Source organism: Struthio camelus, chromosome 19 (assembly GCF_040807025.1).
Source record: "Struthio camelus isolate bStrCam1 chromosome 19, bStrCam1.hap1, whole genome shotgun sequence".
NCBI classification, from domain to species: domain Eukaryota; kingdom Metazoa; phylum Chordata; class Aves; order Struthioniformes; family Struthionidae; genus Struthio; species Struthio camelus.
The window spans coordinates 1555401-1569747 of record NC_090960.1 but is presented as its reverse complement, the minus strand read 5'-3'; the positions used below and the strand labels follow the sequence as shown (position 1 = coordinate 1569747).

Sequence of the window (14347 nt, the reverse complement as noted above, 5' to 3'; positions counted from 1 at the left end):
ACCCGCCCGCCCGTCCTTACTGGAGCAGGAGCTCGCGGCCGGCCAGCCCCAGGCGCTCCTCGCAGAGCCGGCTCCGCTCCTCCTCCGCCTCCAGGTCGATGACGTGCATGGGCCGCGCCGTGCCGGCTGCACCGGGGGGGCGAGAGAGAGGGGTGAGCGCAGCCCCGGACCCCTGCGCCCACCGCCCCCCCCCCCCACCGCCGCCGTCCCCCCCTTACCTTTGATGCCCGCGGCCGCCCGGCTCTGCCGGCCGGAGCCGCTGCCGTAGGAGGGCTCGGGCCGGCTCAGCGTGTCCTTCTGCCGTGCCACGGCCACGGCGATGCCCACGGGCGGCTGCCGCACCTCGCCCTCGCCGTGGCCCAGCTCGTGCTCCCGGCTGCTGCGGGCGCAGTCGGGCCGCTCCAGCTCCTGCTGCCCCTTGCCCGGGGGGAACTTGGCGTCCTGGTGGGCGCAGCTGCCCTTGAGGTTGCCCAGCCCCACGAACGGGGTCTTCTGGCCCACGATAAGTGCTTGGTTGCTGTATTTGAGAAGGTTCTTCATGGCCGAGACCTCGTCCGGGGGGGTCGGCATGTCCTGGCTCAGCACCGAGCCCTGAGTCATTAATGCAGCCTGCTGCAAACTCGTGCTGAAGGGGTCCAGGTAAGAGCCCTTCCTCTCCTCCGGCATGGCCATGGGGGGGCCCTGGCCCTGCACGCCCCAGGGGGGCAGGTGGGGCCCGCTGTAGCCCAGGGCGTTGAGCTCCAGCGGCTTGCGCTTGGCCTCGGGGCCGGCGGCGGCGGGCTCCATCTCGGCGGCGGCGTGCTGCTGGTGCCGGATCCGCGCCACCTTCTGCGGCGCGTGGCCCGGGGGGGCCTCCTTGGGGCCCTTCTCCAAAGTGCAGCAGGACTGGCCCATCTTGGCGCCCAGCGGGTCGGGGTGGGCGGCCCGCGCGCAGTCCGGCGGCGGCAGCTCGAAGTAGCCGCCCTTCTCCAGGCCGCCCTTGGGCGCGTGGCCGAGGCCGGCGAAGGGGGTCTCGCCGCCGCCGCCGCCGCCGCCCAGGTACTCGAGGCCCTTGAGGCGGGCGGCGGGGCCGGGGGGGCCCCACTCCAGCCGCCGCTCCGCCTTGCCCTCCGCCTTGAGCGGGTGGTGGAAAGAGGGGCCGTAGGCGCCGGGCGGCTCGGCGCCCGCCTCGCCGTGCCCGTGCCGCTCCTTGCCCTCGGCCCGCTCCAGCCCGCCGCTCTCGGCCGCCGCCACCTGGAAGGACCTGCTCTTGTCGGCCAGGTGTCCCACCGAAGGCACCAGCGTGGCCCCGCTCAGCTTCAGCTCCCGGCCGCCCTTGTCCGGCAGCGGGCACAGCACGTCGGGGCCGGCGTGCAGCGGCAGGCAGGCGAAGGAGCCGGCGGCGGTGCTCAGCGGCGGCGGGCCGGCCGGCAGGCTGGACGGCACCGTGTAGGACACGGCGTGGTGCAGCATCTGCCGCCGCTCCAGGCACTCGCCGTAGGGCGGCTGCGGCGGCGACTCGTGGGCGCCCAGCTCCTTGGCGCAGCGGCCGGCGGCGGGCCGCGGCAGGGCGCCGCCGGCGCAGCTGGGCGGCACGGCCTTGCCGGCCTCGCCGGCCAGCACCTTGGCGTTGAGCAGGCAGGAGGCGAGGTGCTTGGGGCGGCCGTCGCAGGCGGCGCGGGGCGGCAGGCTCTCCTTGCAGTGGCCCTCGGGCGTCACCGGCAGCACCGCCTTGTGCCGCTCCTTGCCGCCGCCGTCGTCGTCGGGCGGCCGCTCCTTGGGCTCCCCCTTGCCCACCTTGTCCTTGCCGGCCAGGAAGCGCTCGTAGTCCTTGGGCGTCTTGGGCAGGGGGCCGGGCTCGCGCTCCCGGCTGCAGGAGCCGATGGGGTGGCCGGGGGCGGCGCGGGCGATGCTGGGGAAGTTGTGGTTGGCGGAGAGCAGGGTGGGCTGGGCGGGCAGGTTGCGCAGGTAGAAGTTATCTGCGGGGAAGACAAGCGGGTGAGTCGTCCCGCAACCCCCGCCGAGCCCGCTCCGGCCGGCACGGCTGCAGCCCGCGGCGCCACGGGACCCGGCTGGCCCCGGGGCTCCCGGCAAGCCCACCCGGGCCACGGCGAGCCCCTGGCTGCAGCGAGGTTCACGGGTGCCGGGAGGTCCCCGGGGTGCGGAGCCCAGGCGGCCCGCCCCGCGCGCCCCCCACCGTCCCCGGGTGCAAAGCTGTGCCCATGACTCAGGGTACCCCATGGCTCATGTGTGGCTCGGGGCACCCCGGTGCTCGGCCGCGGCTCGGGGCACCCTGGGGCTTGGCTGCGGCTCGGGGCACCCCGGTGCTCGGTCGCGGCTCGGGGCACCCTGGGGCTCAGCCGCAGCTCGGGGCACCCCGGTGCTCAGCCGTGGCTCGGGGCACCCTGGGGCTCAGCCGCGGCTCGGGGCACCCTGGGGCTCGGCCGCGGCTCGGGGCACCCTGGGGCTCAGCCGCGGCTCGGGGCACCCCGGTGCTCAGCCGTGGCTCGGGGCACCCTGGGGCTCAGCTGCGGCTCGGGGCACCCTGGGGTTCGGCTGCGGCTCGGGGCACCCTGGGGCTCAGCCGCAGCTCGGGGCACCCCGGTGCTCAGCCGTGGCTCGGGGCACCCTGGGGCTCAGCCGCGGCTCGGGGCACCCTGGGGCTCGGCCGCGGCTCGGGGCACCCTGGGGCTCAGCCGCGGCTCGGGGCACCCCGGTGCTCAGCCGTGGCTCGGGGCACCCTGGGGCTCAGCTGCGGCTCGGGGCACCCTGGGGTTCGGCTGCGGCTCGGGGCACCCTGGGGCTCAGCCGCGGCTCGGGGCACCCTGGGGCTCAGCTGCGGCTTGGGGCACCCCGGGCCTTGGTCATGGCTTGGGGCACCCCGGGGCTTGGCCGCAGCTCGGGACACCCCAGGGCTCGGCCGCAGCCTGGGGCACCCTGGGGCTCGGCCGCGGCTCGGGGCACCCTGGGGCTTGGCTGCAGCTTGGGACACCCCAGGGCTCAGCCGCGGCCTGGGGCACCCCGGTGCTCGGCCGTGGCTCGGGGCACCCCGGGGCTCGGCCGCAGCCTGGGGCACCCTGGGGCTTGGCCGCCCGCTCCGTGCCCGGCTCGGTGCCGAACAAAGGGAACGTGTGCAACGCGCCGAGCCGCCCTGGGCCGCGTCCATGCCAGTGTCAGCTCCCCGCTAATGAGGGGAGGAGCGCGGGCGAAGGCAGAGCCTAATTAGCTCCGTTTCCCACCCAAACAATGTTCCCTATTAAGCGCCCGCCACAATATTGTGAAAAGCGAGAGCGGCGGCAGCTGGGCCGGGCGCCCGCGACCCCGCCGCCGCGGGGGCCCCGCTGCGCTCCCCGGGGACCGGCACCCGCTGCCGGGCCGCGCGCCGCCGGGGGGGGGGACGCGTGCCCGCCGCGGGGACCCCGCGCCGCGGGGCGGCAGCCCGGCGCCACCCCCCGCTACCTGCCTTTCTGGCTGTCGTAGAAGCGGTGCTGGCTGTAGAGGACGTTGCTGTTCCCGTGGTGGTCCAGGTGGCTCATGGGCAGGAAGGTGGAAGCCAGGCTCCCGGAGAAGCGGGGGTAGCCCGGAGCTGGAGGCAGCCCGGGTGAGCGGGGCGAGCAGCGCCGGCGGCGCCTCCGAGCGGGGCCGCGGCACGTGGCGGCACCCCGCGTCTCCGCCGTTAGCGGGCTCTCGAGCCCCGGCGGGCGCGGGCTGAGACCCCGCAGGCTCGTGGCAGCAGTGGCCGAGGCCGTGGGGCGCCCCGCTCGCCGGCAGCTCTTTCAGGCTCATTAGCCGGCGCGCTCGGGCGGGCCGTGGGCCGGGGCCCGCGCGCGCTGCCGCCCTCGCCGGCCGTCCCCCCCCCACCCGGCCCCGGCACGCCGGCAGCCAACTGGCAGCCTGACAAACTACCAGCTGGGCCGGCTGCCAGGGCGCCGGGCCAATACCACCTCGCCGCTCGCTCCTTAACTCCGCGCGTCCCTCGCTCCCGGCCCCGCGCGGGTGGGGACGGCGCGGGATGCGCCAGCGGAGGCAGCGGGCAAAGGGGCGGCCGGGGACGCGGGGACACGCCGCGCCCGGAACCCGGCCCCAGGGCAGCCGCGCGGGGCCCCGCCGGGCTGCCACCTGCGACACGAGTTGGCCTGGTCTCAGCAGGGGACAGAGCGGGCGGCAGGGCCTCCGAGCATCTGCAGCTGCCGCCAGCTCCACGTTGGCGTCCCGCCGCCGCAGCCCCGTTCCCGGGGGCTGAGCCTCGGCCCCGGGGGCTGGCTGCAGCGGGGGGGGCGGCCCGCCGGCGCGCTCTTACCTTCGTGGGAGTGCGAGAACCAGATCTGGGAGGTGCCGGAGTGCGGCCCGCGGAAAGCCGGCTCCGGGGGGGAGGCGGCGGGGCCCGACGGGTGGCTGGGCGCCCCCGAGCCCAGGCTGCTGGTGAGGAAGCTTCCCATGAAGGACGAGGCGGGCGAGTTCCCCATCAGTCCGCTCCCTGCTGCGGAGGCGAGAGAGGAGAGTCAGGGCGGGATGGCGGCCGGGCGCTCGCGCGCGGGGGCACGTGCCTGCCGCAGGGCCGAGCGCGGCAGAGCCGGGCGAGGGGGCGGCCGGCGCCCCGGCGGGGTGCACGCGGGAGCCTCCCCGGAGCGGGGCGAGCGCGCGGCCCGCCGGCGGCGCGGGGGCTGCCCAGCCGCGGCAGCCGGGCGCAGGCAGCAGGAGCCCGGCCAGCGCCCGGGAGGCAGCGGCGGCGGCAGGAAGGCCCGGGGACGGCCGTCTGCGACCTGTTTCTGCGCACGCACGTGTGGCCGTGTGCCCGGCGGAGCAGGCATACACCCGGGTCCGTGTGCCCAACAGTGCACGTACGTGTGCCCATGCGCCCGGTGCTGCACATACACGTGCATGTGTGCCCGGCACTGCATGCACACATGCATGTCCATGTGCCCAGTGCTGCATGCACACATGTCCATGTGCCCAGTGCTGAAAGCACACGTGTCCGTGTGCGTGGCGCTGCACGCACACGTGCGTGTCTATGAACCCAGCGCTGCACGCACATGTGTCTGTGTGCCTGGCACTGCATGCATGCACACATGTCTATGATCCCGGTGCTGCAGGCACGCGTGTCCATGTGCCCAGTGCGGCATGTACACACACGCCCATGTGCCCAGTGCGGCATGCACACATGTCTGTGTGCCCAGCACTCCATGCACGCACACATGTCCATGAGCCCGGTGCTGCAGGCACGCGTGTCCATGTGCCCAGTGCTGAAAGCACGCGTGTCCGTGTGCCTGGCGCTGCACGCACACGTGCACGTATGTCCATGTGCCTGGTGCTGCATGCACACGGACACGTGTGCTCAGTGCTGCACACACACACACACGCGTGTCCATGTGCCTGGCGCTGCACACACACACACATGTGTCCGTGTGCCTGGCGCTGCACGCACACGTGCACGTATGCCCATGTGCCTGGTGCTGCATGCACACGGACACGTGTGCTCAGTGCTGCACACACACACACACGTGTCCATGTGCCTGGCGCTGCATGCACACGTGCACGTATGCCCATGTGCCTGGTGCTGCATGCACACGTGTCCATGTGCCCAGTGCTGCACACACACACACACGTGTCCGTGTGCCTGGCACTGCACGGACACGTGCACGTATGTCCATGTGCCTGGTGCTGCATACACACGTGTCCGTGTGCCCAGTGCTGCGCGCACACACACGCGTGTCCGTGTGCCTGGCGCTGCACGCACACGTGCACGTATGCCCATGTGCCTGGTGCTGCATGCACACGTGTCCATGTGCCCAGTGCTGCACACACGCACACACGTGTCCGTGTGCCTGGCACTGCACGGACACGTGCACGTATGTCCATGTGCCTGGTGCTGCATACACACGTGTCCGTGTGCCCAGTGCTGCGCGCACACACACACGCGTGTCCGTGTGCCTGGCGCTGCACGCACATGTGCACGTATGTCCATGTGCCTGCTGCTGCATGCACACGTGTCCATGTGCCTGGCGCTGCACGCATGCGCACGCAGGGAGGGCAGCGGCGCGCAGGATGAGACGGCACCGGCGCACCCCGCGCGCAGCCGCGGCGGCCGGGGCCGCGCTCCCCGTGCCGGACCCCAGTGTGGGGGCGAGGGGCTGGGCGGGCCGGGGAGGGGAGGCCGAGCCGTGAGATCATGTTGGAAACATCGGAGCCGGTAGCCAAAGGCCGGGCGGGCCGGGATGGAGCAGCGGGGCAGCGCTGGCCGCCCCGCGCCGCTTGGCCCCGCTCCCCGCGCGCATGTGTTTGCCGACGTGGGCTGGCGGGGCCGCGGCATCCCGCCCTCCTCCCCGCGCGGCGCAGGCCTGGCCGCCCGCCCGGGCCCGGGGAGGAAGTGATGCTTGCTCTCTAAGCCGGCCCACGCTCCCCGGCTAATCCCTCCGGGATGCCTCTGGGATGAGTGTTGGGGATGTGGTTACAGGCAGCTCACTCCTTCCTGTACCGGCCGGCCAGGGGCCGAGCCCGGGCGGGGGGCGCGTGGGCCGGGGTGGGGGGGGGCACGGCCGCACCCCAGCCCGGGGCCACCGCCGGCCCCGGGAACCGGCTGCAGGAACCGGGCATGGGAAATGGGCACAGGAACTGGGTGCGGGAACCGGGCGCGGGAACTGGGCGCGGGAACCGGGTGCGGGAACCGGGTGCGGGAACCGGGTGCGGGAACCAGGCGTGGGAACCAGGCGCGGGAACCGGGTGCGGGAACCGGGTGCGGGAACCGGGTGTGGGAACCGGGCGCAGGAACCGGGCGCGGGAACCGGGCGCAGGAACCGGGCGCAGGAACTGGGTGCGGGAACCAGGCGTGGGAACCAGGCGCAGGAACCGGGTGCGGGAACCGGGTGCGGGAACCAGGCGTGGGAACCGGGTGTGGGAACCGGGCGCAGGAACCGGGCGCGGGAACCGGGCGCAGGAACCGGGCGCAGGAACTGGGTGCGGGAACCGGCGCCGCGGGCTCCTGCACGCCGCCGGCGGTCCCCGCACGGGAAGCGGTGCGGTGCCGTGCCGGGAGCCAGGGCGCGGGAGATGCCGCCGCCGCCGCCGCCCCGCCGCCCAAGGGCGCAGCCCCGCCGCGCGCAGGGCCCCGGGTTGCCCCTCGCTGCAGCCCGGCTCGCGGGGAGCCGGGAACGGGGCTGGGCGGCGGGAGCTCGACAGGAAGCCGAGGTTTCCAGAACGAGCCTTTTCTGGAAGCTGTGAAACAGGCTGTAAAAAAAAAAAAAAGGGGGGGGGGGGAAGCCCCGTGGCGCGGCGCGGCGCTGGAGCGGCGGCGCAGCCCGGCGGGGCCGGGCTGGCCTGGCCGGGCCCCAGCGCCCCGGCTCTCACACTCTCCCCTGCACATCCGAGCCGCTGACTCACGCCCCTTGGCACGGCCGGCTCCCCCGGCGGCGCGCGCGGGCTCCCAGCCCGCCGCCCGCCCCGCGCGCGGGGGCTGCCCCGGCCCCTGCAGCACGGCGCACCGCGGCGCGCGGACCGACGGACGGCGAAAAGCCCCGGGGAGGGCAGGGCGCCTCCTTTCCCGCGGCTCCATTCAGCCTGAGACCTGCCGAACTCACGTCACCCCAGAGGGGCCCGCGGCCCCAGGAGCCGGCGCCCGGCGGGCAGCGTCAGCCCGGGAACTCCCTGGCCGCGCTCCCCGCGCCCCCCGGGGCCGGCGCCGTGACTCAGCTCCGCCGGGCACCGCTCCCGGCCCCGGCCGAGGCCGGCCAGAAAATCCCCAGCGGCGGCAGCCAGGAGCGCGGGAAGGGTCGCCGCCGCCGCCGGGGTGCGGATGCGATCCTCCCCCCCCCCCCCCGGCTGCTTTTTTGGGAGCTCCGCGGGGTTTTCCAGCCAGGCCGCCCTGCCCGCTGCCAAAGCCGGAGCAGGCGGCGGGGCGGCTGCCGCGCCGCGGCCCGGAGGTGCCGGCGCCCCGCGGGGGCCCGAGGAGGTCCCGGCAGCGCGGCCAGGTCGCCCCCGAGCGCAGCAGGGCCCCGCCGCGCCGCCAGGCCTCCCCCCGGCCGCGCAGGGGAAACTGAGGCGCGGGCAGCCGGCGGGAGCGCCGGGCGGCCGCCCAAAGGGTTAACAGCAGGGCGAGCTGCCTCGGGGTCCGAGCCGCTGCCAAACCGCGCGGGGGCCGGACGCCCCGGGGGGAAACTCGGGGGCTTTTCGCCTCGGCAGGCCTGGCCTCAAACCCACCACGAGTCACAAGAGCAACGAGCCCGCCGGGTCTCAGCACGACCTCCCCGACGGCCCTGCTCCGCTCCCACGCCGCGGATGGGAACGCGCTGGGAAGACGGGAAGCCTGTGGGCCGGGGCGAGCGCGGGGGAGCCCGCGCAGCCCCCCGGGCCGGGCGGGACGCGCGCCGGCAACATCTGCTTCGCTCCGGAGCAGGTTTCTGGTCGCCGGCCCGGGGGGGGTGCGGGGGTGCACGGCGCTGCACGGGCCGCAGGGCTGCCGCCCTCCCCGCCCGGAGCCACCCCGGCTATTTACGGACTTCTTTCCAAGCCGGCAGCCGGCGCCCCGGCCGGCCGGCCGTGCCCGCGCGGGCAGCCGAGCCGAGCCGAGCCGCGGCGGGGAGGTGCGCGGCGCGGCGACGTGCGCGGGGTAGAGTTACTCCGGCGGCTATTTCGGGGCTGGAACATTCCTCGCGGGGCCGAGGCCGGGGCCGCACGCGGAGCCGCCCGGCGGGCAGGCGGCCGCCCCGACCCGGCCCGCCGGGAGCTGGCGGGGGCGGTCGTGCCGGGAGGGCGGCCCGCGCGTGGAGCACGCACACCCGGCAGCGTGCACGCCCAGGGTATGCACACTCGCTGCATGCACACCCAGCGCACAAGCACGTGGGGCACGCACACTCGGTGCACGCTCACCCAGCACACGCACACTCGGTGCACGCATGCCCGGCGCACAAGCAGGCGGGACACATGCACCCAGTGCCCAAGCATGCAGGGCATGCACACTCGGTGCACGCACACCTGGCACACAAGCACCCGGGACACACACACTCGGTGCACGCACACCTGGCACACAAGCACGTGGGGCACGCACACTCGGTGCACACGCACCCAGCAGCACATGCCCCCGGTGAACGTGCACCCGGCTGCACACAGCGCACACGCACCCGGTGCCCGCACACCCAGCAGCCTGCACACCCGGTGCCCGCACACCCGGCAGCTCACACACCTGGTGCCCGCACTCCCGGCGCCCGCACGCACGCGTGTGCACGACCCATCTCGCTGCTGCGGGGGCTGAACCGAAGCACGCGGGACAGCGATGCAAAAAGCACAGAAGCAGCCAGAGCTGCCCCGAGTTTCAGGCCGTTTTCGGTAAGGGGGCGTCACGGCCGCCCCGCGCCCAGGAGCCCCCGGGCGGCCGCCCAGGGCCGGGTCTCTCCCGGGGCAGCGCCGGAGCCGCCGGCCGGGCGGGGATGCTGCCCGGCCCCGCGGCGCCCCGGACCCCCGCTCGCCCCGCCGGGGTCACTCCCGGCAGCCCGCCCCAACCCGCGGCCCCTTTCAGTATTTGGCAGATAGGAAATAAGCGTGATATAATTTCCTCGGCGTTATAATTTAAGATTAATCCATATTGTTATGGCACTAAATAAACGCTGTAATATCGAAGCGCAGTTCAAATTAGCTTGACAGAGTGCCAGAAGTACAATTAAAACGTTATCCGACGGGTAATCACGAGCGAGCCTCTCCGCGCGAAGTGCCGCTTGCAATCTGTCGCCCTTGGGCGGCTGCAGGAGAGGAGCGGGCCGGGCCGGGCCGGGCCGGGCGTCCCCGGGCGCCCATCTGTTTCGCTTTACGGAGCGGAGAAAGACGAACCGCAGGAAGGAGCTGACGGGGCGAGCGCCCGGTCAGCCGCCGGGGCGGCCGGGAGGGCCGCAGCCCGCCGCCCCGCTGACTCTCTGCAAAGGCGCTGAAGAGCCAAATCCTGCTGTTTTTACTTTCTGCTACAATTACCAGCTGGGTGTGCGGCGGCCGCCAGCACCGGAGACAACCCCGCGGCACGGGGGGCCAGCGCCCGGCCCCGCGGCGCATTGCACCCGGGGGGGCGGCACAGTGTGTTGCACCCGGAGGGACACACGGTGCGTTGCACCCAGAGGGGCGCGTGGCACGTGGCACCCCGGAGGGACACACGGTGCGTTGCACCCAGAGGGGCGCGTGGCACGTGGCACCCCGGAGGGACACAGAGTGCGTTGCACCCGGAGGGGTGCGTGACACGTGGCACCCCGGAGGGGCATGCGGCACATTACACCCCGGAGGGGCACGTGGCATGTTGCACCCTGGAGGGGTGTGCAGTACGTTGCACCCCGGAGGGGCACATGGCGTGTTGCACCCTGGAGGGGTACACGGCGCGTTGCACCCGGAGGGGCACGTGGCACGTTGCACCCCAGAGGGGCACGCGCGCCGGCTCCCTCTCCCGCACCCCTGCAGGCTTTGCACCCCCGGGAAGCAGCAAAGCCGCGCGCAGAAGACAAAGGGGCCGGGGCCGGGCCCCCCGAGAGCCGCCGCGCGCAGCACCCGCGCCCCCCTTCCGGCGCGAGCACCGAGCGCCGCCCGGCTCCGCGGGCCTGGCCTCTCCCCAGACACACGCGTGCACCAGCCTCTCCGCACGGATCCAAATAATAACTAATGAACAGATGAAACCACTCAAGTGTAATTCCACGAGATTTGGGTTTCTGAGCATTCTGCTTTTTTTCTGCCTGACACATGTGCGCCCACCTCCCGCCTCCCCCCGTAATCTGCAGCAGAAGTGTCGCTAATAAGGAGTAGACAAGTTAATCTCGAAATCTGTTTTAACTTTGACACCTACTTTTTAAAATGCGAGGCATGTTCCAGGGCGGCGGGGCCGGAAGCCGCGGCGGAGCGGCGGCACGGCGGAGCAGCGCCGGGCGGCCTCCGCCCCGGACGACGGCTCGGCGCCCGCGACCCCGGCTCCTCCGCTCGCCCGGCGCGCCGGCTCGGGCACCGCGTCCGCGACAGGGATGCAACTAATCAATCAGTGCAGCGGGGCCAAGGCGGAGGCTCCGGGGCGGCCCGGGGACCCGCCGGCCTCCGAGGCCGCCGCGGGAAATCGGAGCCACGGCCGGAGGCAGCAAGGGAGCCCGCGAGGCCCCACCTGTTTATTCCCCATCCCGGCCTCGGTATCGCCGGGATGAAAAATGCACTGCTTCGCCTGATCCCAGGCTGGAATTTAATCCGTGGAGACAGCTGCAGGGAGCACAGACCGGAGCGGGAGGGAACTGCAGCGCTGGCTCCCCGCCGGCAGGCGACGGGGACCGCGGGAGCGTCCGCGCCACGGCAGGCCCCGGCCCCCTGCGCAGCCCCCTGGGCGGCTGCCCGCCGCTTTATTATATATTACGGCAAACCCAGAGCTGCGCTGCAGTGACAAATAGCCCGGCGCGATCTAAACTATATATTAGTCTATAAAAACGTCACAAGGGCAAAAATTTAGGCCCTGCGTAAAAGTATCGAGTTCACAGAACCTACGCGCCGAAGTTTCCCACTCCTCCCGCACCGCGTTTCGCGCCCGGGGAGGCACCGCCGCCGGCCGCCTCCCGGCGGCACGTGAGATTAATTAGAGCACCGGGGCCAAAACCCGCTTCCGGCCCGGCCGGCCGGCCGCGCTCGCGCTGCAGGGCTGGGGGGCTCTGGCAGCGGGTCCGCTCCCCGCGGCCCCGACGGGCGGCCGGGTCCGGCTCCCGCGCCCAAACCGCGGGGAAACTGAGGCAGCAGCGGGGCCGGCGCCGGGCACGGACACGGGGGCACGGCTCCCTCCGCTCCAGCCCCAGCGCTGTCTCACGCGGTCATTTGCATGGTCTCGGTGCCAAAAACAGATGCAAACCGAAGCATTTGTTTGTAATAACTGCGCAGCCCTGAATTATGGCTTTAATAAAATAAAGCTAAACATTTTTTATCTCCTTTTCACAGGGCTACTTCCAAGCCCGGAGCGCTCAGCAAAGGCTCCTGGGAGGTGTAGTCCGCAGCCGGAGCACGGAGCCACGCGGGGGGCAGCGGCGGCGGCCCCGGCCCCGCGCCCGCCTCGACCCCCGTTTGCTGCCTGGGCTAATTACGGACCGCGGGCGTTAACGAGGGCCGCGCGCAGCGGCGCGGCCCCGGAGCGGGCCGGGGCCCCGAAGGCGCGCGGGGCCGAGCCGGGGAGCCGAGCCGCGAGCCCCGAGCCCGCCCGGCTCGTGGAAGCGCGGTGGCCAGTAAATTATAAATTTTTATTAGCTTGAACAATGTTCCCGTAAGCGCGGGAGTCTCCGTGCAGGGCTCGCCGGGAACGTCTCCGGCTCGGCGGGCCCTGCCAAAGCGCGGAATATTTTTAGCTCTTTCTGTTGTTGGGTTTGGCTTTTCTGTTTTTTTTTTTTTTTTTAAAAAAAAAGAAAGAAAGAAAGAAACGAGTTTCTGCCGGCGTATTTTTAGCCCGATCCATGTTATTTTAACAGCCGCCTTTGCGTTCGGGCTCCCATGTGTCGCCCAGGCGCGGCGGCTGCAGGGGCCGCGGCGCGGGGAGCCCCGTCGGGGCGCAGCGCAGCCCAGCACCGCGGGCACGCCGGAACCAAAATTAAAAAAAAAAAAACAGCCATAAAGACAGCGAAAACGAACCGAAACCGCGGCGCGGCGGAGGGACCGGCCCTCCCCCCCCCCCCCGCCGGGGAACCCCCCCCCCCGCCCCGGTGAAGGCAGCGGGGCCGCCCGGCGCTCCGGGGCGCCCCGACAGCCCGAGCGCGGCGCGCCGCGGCCGGCGGCACAAAGCGAAACCGCCCCGGCGGCGGGTCCGATCCGGCGCCGCCTCCCCGGCCCCCCCCCGCCTCCCGCCCGCCGGTGCCCGTCTCGGAGCAGGCAGCAGCCGCCGCCGCCGCCTTTCCCCCCCCCCCCCCCGCCGCTGCCGGCCCGGCCGTGCCCCCCGCCCTAATCCACGCACTAATTGTAATCCCATTAAAGCAGATATAATTTTATTAGTATTCACAGCTCATCAAGGCGGCGACAACAACCGGGGCCGCCGCGGTGCAACGGCGAGAAAACCGCCTGGGAGCGAGCGGGGGGGGGGGGGCAGCGCGGTGCGGAGCCGGCCGGATGCGGCCGCTCTCGGCGCTCGGGCCCCGGCGGCCGCCTCGACGGCACCGGCCCCGCTGCTGCCGGCTTTGCGCGGCGCCGCCCGCCCGCCCTGCAGACCCCCCCCCCCCGCGGCCCCGCCGCCCCCCGGGCGGGTGGTCGCGCCGCGCCGCGCCGGGCGCCCCGGCCGCGCTCGGCGCTTTGTCCCGCTCCAGCGGGATACCAGCCGCAGCTGTTAAGGCAAACGCGCGCGCTGCCAACCCATTCTCACCCTGACACTTCAGGGCTTTATATAGCAACAGCATTTTCTAGCCTTCCAGCGCCGGGCCTGCACGCCCGGGCCCCGTCCCGCACATAACGGCGCCCTGGGAGCGCTCCCTCCTCCGGGCACCGGCGCAGGGAGCGCTCGCGCGGCCATCGTCCTCCCTCCGGCCCCCGACGGCAGCGGCAGCAGGCCGAGCCCCGCGCCCCCCGCGCCCCCCGCCCGCTGACCTGTGTGCGCCGCCATGGAGATGGGCGCCGGGAAGTATTTGGCCGCCTGGAAGTGTCCGGGGGGCTGCACGGCGCCGCGCCCCGCGCCGGCCCGCTGGCTCAGGCTGCCCCGCTCCGGCAGCAGCCGCGGCGGAGGCGCGAAGTCGCGGCCGTCCATGCCGGGCCCCGGTGCATGCACCCGGCGGGGGCCCGGCGGGCCGCGGACGGGGCTCCGGGGCGAGGCCGGCGATGCTCAGCGCCGCGGCGGGCCGGGCTCGGCGGTGGCGGCGGGCCGCGCTCCGCGCCGGGGCTCCCGGCTCATCCTCTGCTCCTGGGCACAAGGGAGAGAAAAGCAGAGCGTGAGAGCGCCGCCCGGCCCCGCTCCCCGCGGTTCCGCGTCCCCCCGGGGAAGGTCCCCGGTCCCCAGTGCCGCCTGCTTGCCCGGTGCGCGGGCCCCCCGGCTCCCCTCGCTTTCCTCCTTTCCCCAGTTCTCGGGCCCGCCGCTCCCCGCTTTCCCCGCCGCACGGGCCGCCGTTTCCCCCCGGTGCGCCGTTTCCCATTTTTCCCCGGCTCGCCCCGTGCAGGGGACCTGGGTTTCCCGGTGCACGGTTTCCCTTTTTTTCCCCGGTTTCCCCGGTGCACGGGATCCCGGTTTCTCGGTGCACGGTTTCCCATTTTTCCCCGGCTCGCCCCGTGCACAGGACCTCGGTTTGCCGGTGCACGGTTTCCCATTTTTTCCCCGGTGTCCCCGGTGCACGTTTTCCCATTTTCCCCCGGTTTCCCCGGTGCACGGGATCCCGGTTTCTCGGTGCACAGTTTCCCATTTTTCCCCGGTTCGCCC

The 14347-nt window shown here is 73.1% G+C and overlaps 1 protein-coding gene across 3 annotated transcripts in view; it reads right to left on the bottom strand.

Annotated features, from left to right (window-relative positions):
- Positions 1-13684, bottom strand: part of BAHCC1 (BAH domain and coiled-coil containing 1) — a 29194-nt gene extending 15510 nt beyond the window's left edge. For all 3 annotated transcript variants that reach the window (XR_011135495.1, XM_068913700.1, XM_068913702.1), the window contains exons 1-5: positions 13528-13684; positions 4280-4459; positions 3443-3565; positions 219-1958; positions 21-126 (exon numbers count right to left, since the gene is read on the bottom strand). Coding sequence is in view for 2 of the 3 variants with exons in the window: in XM_068913700.1 (XP_068769801.1) it covers positions 21-126; positions 219-1958; positions 3443-3565; positions 4280-4459; positions 13528-13684 (2306 nt within the window). In the remaining variant the exon portion in view is untranslated. The remainder of the gene's footprint in view (positions 1-20; positions 127-218; positions 1959-3442; positions 3566-4279; positions 4460-13527) is intronic.
- Positions 13685-14347: the final 663 nt, after the last annotated feature.